This window comes from Candida metapsilosis, assembly GCF_017655625.1.
Source record: "Candida metapsilosis strain BP57 chromosome Unknown scaffold2, whole genome shotgun sequence".
NCBI classification, from domain to species: domain Eukaryota; kingdom Fungi; phylum Ascomycota; class Pichiomycetes; order Serinales; family Debaryomycetaceae; genus Lodderomyces; species Lodderomyces metapsilosis.
This window is the reverse complement of record NW_027138160.1, coordinates 2,831,017-2,846,046: the sequence shown is the minus strand read 5'-3', so window position 1 is coordinate 2,846,046 and position 15,030 is coordinate 2,831,017. Positions and strand designations below refer to the sequence as shown.

At 39.4% G+C, this 15,030-nt stretch overlaps 10 protein-coding genes across 10 annotated transcripts; 5 read left to right on the top strand and 5 right to left on the bottom strand. All coding sequences in view use genetic code 12, as the record gives it.

Annotated features, from left to right (window-relative positions):
* Positions 1-54: 54 nt before the first annotated feature.
* On the bottom strand, positions 55-1,536 carry I9W82_002761 (uncharacterized protein; the record flags this gene model as incomplete). The annotated part of the gene is made up of 1 exon (XM_067691652.1): positions 55-1,536. One exon carries the CDS (start codon positions 1,534-1,536, stop codon positions 55-57), a length of 1,482 nt encoding a protein of 493 aa, XP_067549996.1.
* A 99-nt stretch (positions 1,537-1,635) lies between these two features.
* Positions 1,636-2,337, top strand: SLD5 (DNA replication protein; the record flags this gene model as incomplete). The annotated part of the gene is made up of 1 exon (XM_067691651.1): positions 1,636-2,337. The coding sequence occupies one exon, from the start codon at positions 1,636-1,638 to the stop codon at positions 2,335-2,337; it is 702 nt and encodes a 233-aa protein (XP_067549995.1).
* Positions 2,338-2,472: 135 nt separating this feature from the next.
* I9W82_002759 (uncharacterized protein) lies at positions 2,473-5,336 on the bottom strand (the record flags this gene model as incomplete). The annotated part of the gene is made up of 2 exons (XM_067691649.1): positions 2,473-2,497; positions 2,572-5,336. 2 exons carry the CDS (start codon positions 5,334-5,336, stop codon positions 2,473-2,475), a joined length of 2,790 nt encoding a protein of 929 aa, XP_067549994.1.
* A 102-nt stretch (positions 5,337-5,438) lies between these two features.
* On the top strand, positions 5,439-6,329 carry I9W82_002758 (uncharacterized protein; the record flags this gene model as incomplete). Its single annotated transcript, XM_067691648.1, has 1 exon — positions 5,439-6,329. One exon carries the CDS (start codon positions 5,439-5,441, stop codon positions 6,327-6,329), a length of 891 nt encoding a protein of 296 aa, XP_067549993.1.
* A 58-nt stretch (positions 6,330-6,387) lies between these two features.
* EIF4E (translation initiation factor eIF4E) lies at positions 6,388-7,029 on the bottom strand (the record flags this gene model as incomplete). Its single annotated transcript, XM_067691647.1, has 1 exon — positions 6,388-7,029. The coding sequence occupies one exon, from the start codon at positions 7,027-7,029 to the stop codon at positions 6,388-6,390; it is 642 nt and encodes a 213-aa protein (XP_067549992.1).
* A 503-nt stretch (positions 7,030-7,532) lies between these two features.
* On the bottom strand, positions 7,533-7,925 carry PGA1 (Pga1p; the record flags this gene model as incomplete). Its single annotated transcript, XM_067691646.1, has 1 exon — positions 7,533-7,925. One exon carries the CDS (start codon positions 7,923-7,925, stop codon positions 7,533-7,535), a length of 393 nt encoding a protein of 130 aa, XP_067549991.1.
* A 709-nt stretch (positions 7,926-8,634) lies between these two features.
* I9W82_002755 (rRNA-processing protein) lies at positions 8,635-10,152 on the top strand (the record flags this gene model as incomplete). Its single annotated transcript, XM_067691645.1, has 1 exon — positions 8,635-10,152. One exon carries the CDS (start codon positions 8,635-8,637, stop codon positions 10,150-10,152), a length of 1,518 nt encoding a protein of 505 aa, XP_067549990.1.
* A 305-nt stretch (positions 10,153-10,457) lies between these two features.
* On the top strand, positions 10,458-11,666 carry SPT3 (transcriptional regulator; the record flags this gene model as incomplete). The annotated part of the gene is made up of 1 exon (XM_067691644.1): positions 10,458-11,666. The coding sequence occupies one exon, from the start codon at positions 10,458-10,460 to the stop codon at positions 11,664-11,666; it is 1,209 nt and encodes a 402-aa protein (XP_067549989.1).
* A 16-nt stretch (positions 11,667-11,682) lies between these two features.
* On the bottom strand, positions 11,683-14,268 carry I9W82_002753 (uncharacterized protein; the record flags this gene model as incomplete). The annotated part of the gene is made up of 1 exon (XM_067691643.1): positions 11,683-14,268. The coding sequence occupies one exon, from the start codon at positions 14,266-14,268 to the stop codon at positions 11,683-11,685; it is 2,586 nt and encodes an 861-aa protein (XP_067549988.1).
* Positions 14,269-14,416: 148 nt separating this feature from the next.
* Positions 14,417-14,971, top strand: I9W82_002752 (uncharacterized protein; the record flags this gene model as incomplete). The annotated part of the gene is made up of 1 exon (XM_067691642.1): positions 14,417-14,971. The coding sequence occupies one exon, from the start codon at positions 14,417-14,419 to the stop codon at positions 14,969-14,971; it is 555 nt and encodes a 184-aa protein (XP_067549987.1).
* Positions 14,972-15,030: the final 59 nt, after the last annotated feature.

Genomic DNA, 15,030 nt, shown 5'->3' with positions numbered 1-15,030 from the left:
ATTGCAAATACCCTTCGCATAACATCGAGAGACAATTTATTCAGTTATGTATAGTTATAGACCTTTATCAAACCCATCTTCTGGCATTTGCCAATTGTAATCTTTGTTAATTGAATGTAGTGAAAACAGCGATCCTTTAATGACTAAGATGTCATTGCTTTCAGTAAATTTAACACTCCGTACAGGATCCGTTTCCTCTACTATTCTCAACAACGGTGAATATAATTGTTTTGAAATATCCCACAAATCCACATAGTATTTCCGTTTGAATGTTCCCACTGTGATAAACTGGTAATCTGTATGTGGTCTTCTTGCAATATAGGTGACTACGTAACTCGTTGATATGACCTTCAACGGACATGTCTGACCTTCTTTCCACAAACGTAAATTCCAATCTGAATGGGCGCTTATTACCAAGTTCTTGCTTAGACTTTCTAGGGAATTAATCACAAGACTGTTCTTATCTTCATGGATCATATCTAATTTCTCATTATATATCTTCCCATCGAAACCAGCAAGCGCCATTTTCAACACATTTTCGTTAATTTCTCCTATCAACGCGTCATTACCAATGTAAACCGCATCCTTTATGCTCACGTGTTTGGAATCATCATTCAACTTGATTGAATATTTTGGCCGACTTAATAAATTACTAGACCAGATGTTCAAAACGCAGTCTTTTGATAACGTCAAAATACATTCGTTTGTGTCAATTTTTAGTGGTTGTAGCAAGACTAGCTCGGTTAAATGGGGTATCCAATCTCTTTTGGAAACTAACAAAGTTGAAGGTGTCGATAGTGTAGGCGACTGCATCAAGGAAGTGGATTCTGTTTCCCATATACACATGCCGCCATTGCTTGTGCTGCCAATTAAGCGGTTCGTTTTGTTCACATCAAACCTTATCATCGAAACAACGGGGATGCTGGTTAGATAATTTATGGGAATCAACTTGCCATTCACTTCATTAAAAATGACCCCGTCATAGTTTTCCTTGGGCGACTTTACAAAACCGACAACGAATTTATGCAGTGAAACATCAATATCTGAAATCTCCCGATCTAGCTTGAACGTACGTGATTCAGCGATAAACTCCGTATTAGCTTTAGACTCAACCTTCGCTTGGTCTAGGTTAATTGATTCATGAATACGTAGCTGGTTGATGAGTTTTATTGACTTTATCAACGCTTCATTCAAATCAAGGGTAAACACCTCCTTCTTTGAGATTGGCTTAGTTGAAGGAGCCGCCTTATCTTCATCAAGAACATCATCACTCTCAAGACTTGTAGCTTGTACACCGACATCAAACCTGGTTAGCTGCTGATCAATTCGTGGCGATGGGGTCGGCGTGGCTAATGCTGTTGTCGTAACCTTTGTATCCAAGGATGTCTCTCCAGTGGTTTGTGTTCCCACATTCACTCCCAACAGTCTGGCCTTCGGTAGTTCTGCAAATTGTGAAGCTTGCACACCCCTCCTCTGCTTCAACTCTTGTAACCTCTTTCTTTTTTGTTCTAATAGCTGTTGCCTCTCCTCCGACATGTTTGCCCAGTTTGCAACAAACGCGTCAAGATTATTTTTCTCTCATTTTTTTTTTCAGAAGCTTCTCCATCACCATAATCTAACACTGAAATCACAACAATGGACATCGATGATATCCTTCAGGAGTTTGAAGAGTCTTCATCCAGGAGATTTCAAGAAACTTCTTCAAATATTTGTCAAGATCTCATAACGGCAGCGATGAATGAGCGGATGGCACCAGAGCTTCTTCCTTATAAAGCAACCTTGATGAATCAAATCTTGACTCATATTTCAAATCAACAGCAGTATTTATTAGATAGTCATGAATATGGAGAGATGAACAGTGCCAATGGAATTATATCAAGTGATTTTAAATTGCAGTTGATGATTATTGAAACTGATGTTGAGAGGTTGAGTTACACTGTTCGATTGTACTTGCGAACAAGGCTATCAAAGATAAACAAGTATACATTGTTTTACATCAACAAGACCAGGAAGGAAGAACAAGAAGAAGAGTTGTTATCCTCCGAGGAGAAGGACTACATCCATCAGTACTACCTGTTGTTAACCCTGTTGTATAACAATTGTTTTCTCAAGAAACTACCGCAAATTTTGACCTACTTGGATGACAACAGTGGAGGTCATAATATGATTGTTGCCCCTGATGTTGACCAGTTTGTATTTGTCAAATGCATATCTGAGACGCCGCTACTACTCCACTTGGATGATGATGAATTGGAGTTGGTAAAAAACGGAGTCTACGTGATCAAGTACAGCTTGATTAAACGATATCTAGAAATTGGGGACATAGTACTTATCTAGGCTATTACTTTAAAATCACAACCGCCAGGACATTCGGAGTTTCCACCATCAACAAACCATTCTTTTAAACAATCATAGTGTCCTTTGTGACCACATTTCAAACTCACGAGAACCACCAACCCTCTACTTGGCTCATTACAATATATACAATTCAGTCGCGCTTTATGACATGAGTCGCAATACCAATATCCAAACAGACCCTTTCCACTGTGTTTTGATTCTTCATTGGTTAACAACTTGAAACAACATGAACAGTAGAGCCTGATTAAATCTGAAGTATACTGCTTTGTCAATTCACTTTGTAGATCCAAAGGGGCCGAGTTTATAACCTTTGTAGCTACAACAAACTGCTGCTTTCTTTGTAGTATATCAATATACGTCAGCAACCAGTCCAAACATTCCTCTTTTGTAACAACTGTCCTGACGCCGTAGAATAAGAGACCAATGGTGGCACAGAATATCACATCACCTTGTAATTGCGCATAATCGAGGGACTTTTGCAACAAATTTTGAAAACTCCAGATCTGCAGGTCGTCGGAGATCAATGAAGCTGATAGTTTTGAGGTCAACAAGCTATTCGGTACCGTCTCCAGTAGCTTTGCCGCAGAAAAGTCTTGCTGTTGGGACTCCAGTGGTTCTATTGCTCGCGGATATTTTGAAGTGGACTCAACGCTATTACTAATATGTGTCGATCCTGTCGAATTTGGACTGGAAGTGGGGAAAGCGGCACTCATTAAATCAACATTCTCCTTTTGAAAATCGGTCAATTGTTTCTCCGAATTGATCAGAATTGGACGGGACTTTGAATGTCGGCTCATTGCATCCTCATGTGCATCCTTTAATCGCGAGAGACTATACTCGCGGCTAGTCTTTGGCGGAGAAGACACAGCATAGTCACTTGGATGTTTGTACACACTGTTTTCATAATTGTTGGTTTGAGTAGAGTTTGAGTTGAATGAACCAACTATGTTTCCCAAGTCTGATTGAATAGATTGAGCTATATGTGACAGTGAATTTGTATGTTCATGAGGATCCACTAGTGCTTCACTTGGCTCTTCATACGGTTGCACATTCCTAGCTAAGCCTTGAGGCAAATTTGCCGCTAGCATTTTCCACACTTGGCAGGTACGATGACGTCCAACCCTATTTGCCACATTGGCATTGAATAAGCACACATCATAATATTCAAAACCATCAGGTATTGCCATTAAATAATTGCTGGATAAAGTTTGGTGTACATAGTCATCATTCGATGGCAATGGTAACTCAACAGGAATAATATAAGGAGAATAATACGGTATGGTAGTCTTTGAGCCCTTTCTCGTCTTTGTAGCAGAAGTTGGTGGAGCAGACCCAAATGAAGTTGCAGATTCCAGTGATGGGTTTTTAGTGAGAGCTGGACGTCTACCTCCAAAAGCAGAGCCAGAAGAAGTAGGAGGTTCAAAGGAATTCACGTGTCTCGATATGGGTGGTGGAGACTTTGCACCTAGTTGCAGCATCGGATTATACGAATATGACCTGATTAACAGTGGCTTTTCTACTGGGGATGCACCAAGTGAGCTTGCATGCAATTCGACATCATCATTATCATTGAAACGCTCATCGCCCAGGTCATAATATTCAGCTCCTGATTCCTCATCATAACCAAGGTGATTTTTATCTTGATTCACCATCATGAAGTTGTCATTCGAGTCCCACGTGACGGCAATGCTATTTAGATCTTCCAATGGCCTACTGACATCTGGATCTCGTCGCAGGTCTAGATTGTATGTTGTAAACACATTAGACCTTGTTAATGCCCATATTTTATGACAATGAGCTTCATTATGTGCCCAAACAAAATTGGATACCGGCTTTTGTTCATAAGAATGAATGACGCGTTTTGGAATAAATTTCCGATCTAGGTTGAACGTGGTGATGGTTGGATCATCGTTAAGGTACAGACATGCAATGTCGTAGTTTGATACTGCGTTTGCATTATCAGATTCACCCCTCTTATTGTCATTATTCAGATATGGGCTCCATCGCACCTTCAAAATCGATCCATAGGTATTGATCATTGACTCGGGAGTAGTTCTAGTGGAAGACTGACTTTCACTGTAGTTGAAGATGCATATTTTCTGATCTCTACCACCGGTTGCAACATATTCTTTTTCCGGATGTATGTTTAAAGACAAAACTGGTCCTGAATGTAAGTTCCATTTACGATCCGGGGTGTGTGCATTGCTTGCGAGGCTTGAACGCAAATCAAATTTGCACAATGCTCCAGAATCATGCACGGACAATATACATATTTTGTTCCTAACTGCCGAGTGAGGGCTGTTTTGACACGCTCTAATAGGGTCATTATGCAACGCTGCGTGTAAAGAAATCGCAGGCTTTGTGACCGAAGTCCTTAGATCCCACAACTTGATACTTCCATCCTGAGAGCCAGAAACAAGGACATTTTCCGAGTCGATAAAGTCGAGTGAGTTGATACAACGTTTGTGATCTGTTAGTCTCGTCTGAAGTCTACTCTGCCCTGATGAAGAGACTTTGTAAACCAAAATAGCCCCATTTGCAAGTCCACATGCAACGGTATTTGATATTGTTCTAATGGTATTTATGTTTTGTAGTTTATTTGATGCTCTCGAAGTGTATATCGATTTTGTATCTAGTAAATTGATATCCTGTAGTACTCTCAGTTGGTCCTCATTCAAGCATATTAAGCGGAGGTAGTTTTTCCCACCAATCACCGCATGATGTCGAAGTTCGTTTCCATTGTTGTAGTTACTAACTTGCACACCACAATTGAGCTGTGACAAGGCCTGAGCTTCCCGTTCACAAGTGAAAACCGGCTTTTGGTCAACCTTATCTTGGCCGGGGTGCTGTTTTGAATTTCTTGAGTTTATTGACGAACTCAGCGTGAAGGATTCGTTTGATTGGGGTGTCCCTAATGATCCATATATATTAAAAGCAAACTTTGCCAACTTGTATTGACTTTGTGAGCTTTGGGACATGAAAATATGGTGATAACCCTCCTGGTGAAGTTTTATTTTTCTTTCGTTTTATCAAAATTTATGCTGCGATCTTCTTGGCCAAAAAAACTGTGTTCACATTACATGACCTGGACAGCGTACAATCTAGCCAAGACTGTGACTCAGCTTGGTGGTGGGATGGCTTTATTATCTTTACTTGGTCTTTACTATTATCAAAACTCACTAATTTACCCTGCCTCATTGAACGACGGACATGGCTACTGTGCTACACCAGACGAATATGATATACCTTACGAGGCAGTAAAACTCACCACAAGCGATGGGGAAACCCTTCAATGCTACTCCATGAAACAAGATTGCAAGAGTCCTAACTATACCAACAAAACCATCCTTATGCTTTCTCCCAATGCAGGAAACATTGGCCACAGTTTACCCATTGCTTCCATCTTCTACAAGAAATTCGGCTACAATGTGTTTATATACAGTTACAGGGGATATGGACAATCAACAGGCGCACCAAGTGAAATAGGCTTGAAGAAAGATGCAGATACAGTAGTTGAGTACTTGACCAAGGATGACGATCAGTATCAACAGTCATCCATTGTATTGTATGGTCGATCTTTGGGTGGAGCTGTTGCTATTTATATAGCAGCCACCAAATCGGCCTCCATTGATGGTATGGTTTTGGAAAACACGTTCTTATCAATTCGAAAGACTGTTCCGCACATTTTCCCGGTTTTGAAGTATATTACTAGTTTTGTTCATCAAAAATGGGATCTGGAGCTGCTCGTTCCAAGCATTTCAGAAAAACTCCCAGTATTGCTACTCAGCGCTCGAAAAGACGAGATTGTTCCACCAGAACACATGGACCTGATTTACAATCTGTTGCCAAGCAATTGCAAAAAAATGGTCGAGTTTGAGAACAGTTTCCACAATGATACTGTTTTACAAGAGAGTTATTGGGACACAATTCACAAATTTATCAAAGACAATGTCAACCCTGTAGGCATGTAGATTTACCAAAAAAGAAAGAAAATATACATTAAAACATACTAAAACCAGTCTGACTTTACTATAAAACAATTTGTGCTTCTGAGCCTCTAATGTTGGAAGCATCGTGGGAGATGAATTCAACCTTTTGTTCATCTTTCAATTGCAAAATCTTCTTCAACCTTTCACCAACGGTTTTCAATTTCGATTCATCGCAATCTTTAGTCCAAATACCAATCCTGTAGACTTGTTTTCTAATATTGATGACGATTCCGTTGACTTCATCTTCATCATCCTCTATAGTTTCACCAATAACGGCTAACAAACCACGCAACCACAAGTCATTGATAATGGGAGTAGCCTCACCTTTGCGGAAAGAGTATTGCCATTTTCCTCCCTTTGCATTGGCGTCATCTTCCCATTCTGGTCTTACACCCTCTTTGAACAAATGGTAGTCTGACTTCAAAGGCAATTGGTTTGCTGGTGGAATGGAGTTGTATATTCCCCAAAATTCCTCTACTGACGAGAATGTTATGACAGGTTTCAATAAATCGTGCCAGTTCTCAGTCTTACTGGTTTGGGGCTTGGTATACCATAAAGTCCATCTACTGTTTAACGGATGTTTAGCAGTGAACTCTTCTTTCGAATCGAAAACAGTTTTGTCTGATTGTTGTTTTGAATCTAAAGACAAATCTTCAGTTTTTTGAGCAAGTTCTTCAGACATAATCTATCAAAGGTTAGTAAGTGTTTATGGGAGGGTCTGTCAGCGCTTGATTGTATACATACAAAGTTTGTAATTCGAATGACGACACTCTCTTTAATACCAATGCTTTTTTTTTTTTCAAAGAGGAAAAATTTTAAAAGAAAAAAATATCAAAAAAAAAGAGAAAAGAATGAAAAATTGTGCGAACATCAGATTTAACAACACTTGCACGACAAAAGGTAAAGAGATGCTGTTAGGCGGTGGCTTGTACTTGGCCAGGGAAGCTAAGTGAGACAACTAGTGCTTGTGTAAGTGATAATTTCCTTAGGCTATTACCGAGGGCAATCAAGCTGCTTTTGTGACTGAGCAAAAGTGATATTTGAAACACCTGGTTGCCATTCGACTAACTAGAGCTAAAGGGTATAGCTGTAGAACGTCTCAAATCCATAGATATCTGCTGTAACAAATACTTGTTATACTCTACAAAACAACCGTATAATCGCAATCTTTATTTCTCTAAACACTTACAACAATCCTAACAAAACAACAAATCCACCAACAAATCCTGCGTATATGTTATGTGCTTGGTATACAGCACCATCTGCAGCGGCACTACTAGATATAGTTGTTTTATCATATGATCTAACACCTCCTACTGATCCACTCAAGGAACCCATACCAACAGTTCCGCTCTTAACATCGTCACTATTTGCTTCCGTGTGTGTTGACATGAATGTCTGACTAAAGGTTGTTGAAGCTGTCGTTAATTTCCCATTGATGGTTGTAGTAACCCAAACTATAGTATTGGAACTAGTCTTGGCATCTCCTCCAGCGCCTCCACCGGCACCTTGGTTTGCCAAACCATGTGCCATCAAGACGTACAGGAAAAGGGACAATAGCGTGTATAAAAGTTGCATAGTATGTGGTAGTAGTACAAGTGTGAATTTATTCTAAGCGTGTTCCTAGTGGCTTAGCAATATTAATGATGGTACAGACTGAGGGGTATCTTCTTTCTATTTTCAGCGAATGTAAAATGAGCAGCCTCTTTTGTTGGAATACCTGCTCTTTGTGTAGATGTATTGATGGTGTATGAGAAAGAAAAGGTAATGTGTTATAGATATATCGTTTTGTTGTAACCTCACAGCCTTCAAGGATTGTTTTTTTTTTTGTTGTTGTTACACGTTAGATTTTGTTACTCAGGGGAAAATTTCTTTTTCTAGAAGGGGTCACGTGAGAGAATCTGACTGAGGATACACCACATTCACAGGTAAACCAGTAGCTATAATAACTACTAGTCAGTTGAGTCAGTATAGGGTCATGTATTCCATCTTACAAACTGTCAGGGCCCAATGGGTAGTGATAGCTGGTATAGGGAATCCATATTCCGACCGGGTCGGCCGTTCTACTTTCACACCAAGCTTGCATTTAAAGGATGACAGTTCTCAAAAGAGAAGCCCAAGCTTCCAGAGTCCCATGTCCTTCCTGTAGTTGACTGTGAACTCGTTGGGCCTCGGAATGTAAAGTCTGTAATTCTCTTCCTCAATTCTTTTTATGCGCAAAAAAAAAAATCAGAACCACGATGAGCATCTCTTTTAAACACAAGACATACACACCCATACATTAACAATGGCTAAGAAAACACTTGCTGACGAAATAGCGAGCTTCTATAAACCAAAGAATGAGTTTGATATAGAAGATTTTGATAATGGTGCTTCAACTAAAGATGTTTTCCAACATGAAGAAAATGATTCGTCAGAAGGAGAGATGTCAGATGAGGAGTTGAAGAAAGATCATTACGTTGTTGCTCCAAAGTCTAAGTTAAGGAGTCAACTGGGTCCTAATTTGGGTAAAAAGTATACTGGGGATGTGGTGAGTCGGGAGGATATATATAACTCATCTGAAGGTAGCGAAGAAGACGAAGAGGAAGACGAAGATGAGGAAAACGAAGAAGATGATGAAGAAGAAGATGAAGAGCTATCAAGTCAAGGAGAGTCAGAAGACGCAGATGGTGATTCGGATGAAGCCTCGAACTCAGAGTCCGACAGCGAGGATTCTATTGCCCCCAAGAGACGACAATCTTCAGAGAGATCAACACATCAAAAGGAATTAGTAAAACAACTATTGACGAAGGAGCGATCACATTTAGTCAACAGGCTCTCACAATCAGCGATAAATGATACATTGAAAGGATATGCCGTGAAACAGCAGTACAAGACGTATGAAAAATTAGTCGATGTGAGAATCAAATTTCAAAAAGCGGTCAATAGTGCTAATCAATTACCCATCAATTCTACTGTCTATGAAACGCACAAGTCTGAGGATAGTGATGAGTTATTGAACGAAGCAAAACTGGCATTATTTGCATTATTGAAAAATGCGCTTTTGTTGAGGTCGCAATTGGGAGGTAAGGATGTGTCACCACCAAAAAAGAGAACATTCGAAGCCATGTCAGGTGCAGTTGACAAAGCAGATAGTGCATTAACTGCTCAACGTGCAAGCATATTAAACAAATGGTCATACAAAGTTCAGAACTCGTCAGGAAACTCAGCAATGAATGCTAACAAGTTCAAAGCCATTAACCAATCATTTGAACAACAAGTGAAGAACAATTTATCCGATATGGAAAGGCTAATTAAAAGAACCAAATTGAATAGAAAACAAGTTGTTCCATTAGGATACGTTGAAGAAGAAAAAGCCGCTCCGGTTCCACAAGTTAATGATGACGACATTGGTGAAGAAATGGCTCCCAGAAAGAAGGCACAAGGACAAGAGAATCAATACATATTCGATGATGAGGATTTCTATCGTGTTTTGTTGAACGATTTAGTGGACAAAAAAGTACAATCTTCAGATCCAACGTCCAACATCACCATCATCAAGTCAGCTCAAAAGGCAAACAAGTTGAAAAATAATGTTGATACCAAGGCATCAAAGGGTAGAAAATTGAGATTTCACGTACAGGAACAAATTGCCAATTTTGAAACTTCTACTGGTGGATGGAAATGGAGCGATGACCAAATTGATGAGTTTTTCGCATCCTTGTTGGGTCAAAAGGTGAATATGAACGAAGATGAAAATGACAATGAAGAGGATTCAGAGAAAGAGATTGAACCCGAGTCCAATGGTATACGACTCTTTGGTTAATAGACTATTGTATAGAAAATAAACAGTTCACATCAAACATCACAATTCTCTCAGCTTTAAAACCTCAGTATCAATCACTTCATAAATAAAGGTAATCTTTCTCTTCAGACAAAATAAATAAGGTAGCGTGGTTTTTTCCACATCGACATTACGTCTCGAGCCAAATGCACTCAGAGTCATCATTGAAAATAAAAACCTTTTGTAAGTGATTGAAATACTTCAGTGTAAATCGAACTGAATGTCTTTAAATTAGGCAGAGAGATGTCTTGCCAATTCAAAGAAGGTATTTAAACCATACAGTTCAAATGAGTGAAGTCATTCGTTATGAAGATGAAGAAGAAGAAGAAGAAGAAGAAGAAGAAGTGATGGATGTAAAAAATTTTTTTCTTCACAGTTTAATGTTATTTGTAATGAGAAAGAGAGAAAATTTCAATGTCGTAAGTAGTATTGACAGGTGTCGCATTTTCATAAAACGTTCAAAGACACAACAGAACACCAGTTTAAGCTTCCCCACCAACTACGACCCCATGTCAGGCGACAGCAAATACAAGTATCGAATTGAGATACAACAGATGATGTTTGTTTCTGGAGAATCAAATGATCCTCCTATAGAAACAACATCATTGATAGAGGACATTGTTCGAGGACAAGTTATTGAAATATTAGTCCAGACAACCAAGACAGCCAATAGCAGAGGATCCAAAAGTATAGCACCAGAAGATGTCATTTTTCTTATTCGTCACGACAAGGCCAAAGTCAACCGTTTACGTACTTATTTATCATGGAAAGACGTGAGAAAGAATGCCAAGGATCAAGAAGGTGGTGGGACTGAGTCTTTACTAGAAGGTGGTGCTGATGGAGTCGCGGGTGGCGCGGGTGATGGGAAACTGCAACAAGCTTCAAATGATTCCAAGATGTTATCGAGGTACAAGAAATCGAAAATTAGACTTCCTTGGGAATTGCAATTTATGTTTAGTGAGCAACATTTGGAAACAAACGATGATAATGAACAAGTGGATGAAGAGGAAAAAGCAGCCACTATAGCGTCTTTAAAGAGATTGAAAATGGCTGATGATAGGACTAAAAATATGACAAGGGAAGAGTACGTCCACTGGTCAGAATGTAGACAAGCTTCCTTCACATTTAGGAAAGCTAAACGGTTTAGAGAATGGGCCAACATGGCACAACTATGTGACACAAGACCCAACGATGACGTGATTGATATTTTGGGGTTCCTAACATTTGAAATCGTGTGTTCCTTAACTGAAGAGGCAATGAATATAAAGAATTCCGAAGATAAACTAAATCAAATCCAAAAGGAAAAGAACATGGAGCGGGAGAAACAGCCCAAGAAGAGAAAATACTTGTTTGATAGGCCAGATGAATTGGCTAGTCCAATAATGCCATATCACATAGAGGAAGCATGGAGAAGATTACAAAAGACTGACTTTAAACATAAAGCAGGGAGATCGTTTGGAGGGGGAATGGTTAAAACTAGAACCAGACTAATCTAAATTTCTTTTTTTTTTTTTACTCTATTTTTAATGTCCCACCAATGGTGGATTTATGTTGGAAATCACGATACTGTAGGAACTTCTTCACACTTGGCTTTTCTTCTTTCAATGCATTGGTTTCAAAAATATCAAGTTGCGTTTGGAAAACCTGCCATGTTCTAGCAAACGGTAATAAATCGAGGATAAATGGCGTTGGTGAAATGTTGTAAATGAAAGATGTCTCTGGTATGCCTGTCGTAGGCTCTGTAAAGTCACTATTGGAACGCGTGGCACGTTTGCTTAGTTTTTGGTAATAGTAAGGGGTCATTTTCTTGCTTCTTGAGCCAATAAATTGTTGACACTCGTATTGCAAATCATTGAATGTGAATTTGGGAGCTGGAACAGTTTGATCAGCTTTTGAAAGTTGTTGTAGTTCACTTCCTATATTAAGTTCAAATGGTAAACAACCTTTAGCAGAATCATCGACACAGTATATATCAAACAACTCGTTGTCGCTACTTGCTTGTGGAATCTGCGACTCGTAACAGGTCTCATAAACATCCCCACACGAGTTCAACTCACAATGCAATGCCATCTCTTGCAAAACACTCACACCACGCGCAGATTCCTCTGGCTTCTTTCTAATCGCCACCAAACTATCCAGCTTTCTCTTGCACAAGATTTCGCAACTCATAAGACACCCCCTTAGATCATAATTGTGACCATTCCACATATCATCGACAATGTCTCCAAGAATGTCATTTCCAATATCAAAACCCTCCGACAAACAACACATCCACAAGTAGTCAACCACTAACTTTCTCGAAACTATTCGATCATCAATGAAGATTATAGAATCATCCTCTTGAGCAAAATCAAGAAGATTTTTTGGAATGTTCCACAACTCTTCACATGTGATTACAATTGGACGTTTGGAAACATTGATAATGTCTTGAACAACCAGCCAGAAAGTTTTGTCCTGCTCAAAGAGGATATTTACATCTTCAAAAAAGATCAAGCCGGGTTTGGTATCTTTTGTATCATGAACAAGCTGAGTAGTCGACAATTCCTTTAAGCTGTTGTAAATGTCTTTTCTGCCCCTTGCCATTCCACTGTTTATCTCATGAACATACCCATCAATCTCCTTCATTGCTGTGTATACAGCGGTGGATTTACCAGAACCACTAGATCCCTGTAATATAAGAAACGGCAGGGATATTTCCTCCTCAGTTTCATCTTCAACAATGAATGAATCAAGCCGCCTTTTTTTCAACTTATGATTCAAGTTCTTTACGGGAGCTTGTGCTTTTAGCTTTTCGAATGAGGAGTTGATCCATTGCGTAATGAGTTGAATGTTGTCTCTATGCATTACTAGTTCTGGTGATGATTTCGGTTGGAATTTGTCAACCCATAATTGCTTTTCGGATTCAATGTCTAGACGGTTGTAAATGGCATTGAGGGGAGGAGTTTTCTGAAGACGTGGTAACTTTTGCAAAGCATATTCCTTCTTATCCACCTCTTTTGTTTCGTAAATGTAGGGATGAGATTCCACTTTTGTTTGCAAAGATGGTACAGTCCCAGATTGATCTTCCAAATGTACCAATTTCCTCAATTTAGGTGTTATTTGATCTAGAGTCCCATCAAACACGTGAAACTCCGTTCTGCTTATAATTGGCGGACTTATTTCTTTGACCTTCTGAAGTGGAGTCAATTTGATATTTCGACTCGCAGACATCATTTCACTAAACAAGCTCCTGCATGACTTTCCCCTGCTATTATTTCCCCTCGTAACAAAATAGCTTACTTTTGCCAACTTTTTGGGATCTATCTTGAATGTAACTGGAAAAGACGAGACGTTGCCGTTTTCATTATTCTTGGTTTTGAAATTGTTGAATAGGTCTCTAGCCGAGGTCAACTTAGCGTTGTGGAAAATTCGTGACTCCAACTCATTACCTTGAGGAAGCTTTGTATCTTTATGGACAGTGTTTTGTATTTTAAGTAATTGTGACGATGGTAGTCGAATAACAACCTTTCCATCGAATCTCTTCTTGTATGACGAGAACAAATCCTTTACCGATGTTGACTTTACATTGGAATACATTCTCTCTTCTAGGCTCATTGTGGTTTCAATATCAGGGGAGAAGGTTTGCTCCACAGGTTCCACCTCTTTCACAACTTTTTTGTTTCCATTGAGTAATGACGCAAGCACGTTCGACTTGCGGGTAGTATCAATATTATCAAGCTGTGTAGTGGTCGGAAGTAGTGTTTCTGCTACATCAGTTGTGGTTGACTTCCCCTCGGTACTTTCTTTAGGTACTTCTTTCTTATTCCCATTTAGTATAGACATCAACAGCACAGGTTTCCGCTGCGTGGTTGTGGTCTCAGCCGGTAATGTGATCTCCTCAGTTGCCTCACCTGTGTCGCCTCCGCTCTCCCCAACTTTTCTAACCTTTCGATTCCCATTCAAAAGTGCAATCAATGGATTGGGCTTGCTTACAGCTGATTCGATATCTTGTGAACTGGTAGTTAGTGTCGTCGACAGCTCATCTACATCAGTGAGGTCGCTAGTTGTATCTTCTTCGTTATCTTGGTGTCTAACATCTTCCAGGCCAACGATTATCATTAAAGTGTGATTGCAAAATAGATTTTGATGGGAAATGTAAATAAGCTTTTTCAAAAAAAGAAAAAAACGCGTATAGGACAGAAGCAATGTTCTCATTACAAAGCCGCACAGGAATCCAAATAACCGTCCTTTAACATCTCTTCCAACCATGTCGGGTCTAAAAATCAACCTCAAGAAGAAATCAGGTCCAAAAAAGCTTCTCAAAGCTGAACCAGTTGACGATTCAAAGAAGCTAATTGACTCTTACGAGGCATCTGACTCACATCAACCAAAGACGGAGAAGGATGAGTGGGTAATTAAGCCAAAGACTATTAGCAGGTCACTAGTAGTACAACCAGAGCAAAAGAACCAAGAAGAGAAGACTACTGAAAAGTTAAAGTATGGAGTCACGACGTTTAAGAAGACTGACCCGATACAAACTTCGTCTGTTATTAAGAAGTTGACTTATGAGTCTGATTCAGATTCAGATTCAGACTCAAATGATCGAAAGATACCCGTTGAGGAATTTGGTGCTGCGTTTCTACGAGGGTTAGGATGGGATGGTGAAAAAGATGATCAAGATACATATGAAGATGATATTAAGAACCGACAGCGTGGTGTTACTTTGGGTATTGGTGCTCAACCCATTGACAATGATTTAGCTAAAGAGTTGCAAAACCAAGTAGGTGAAGCCCCTCTAATCAAACGAAGAAAGAAGAGTTAGATGAGTTAGAATCCTTTTAAATCGTGAAAATTCGTTAAATATACAGTTTTTGTTATATA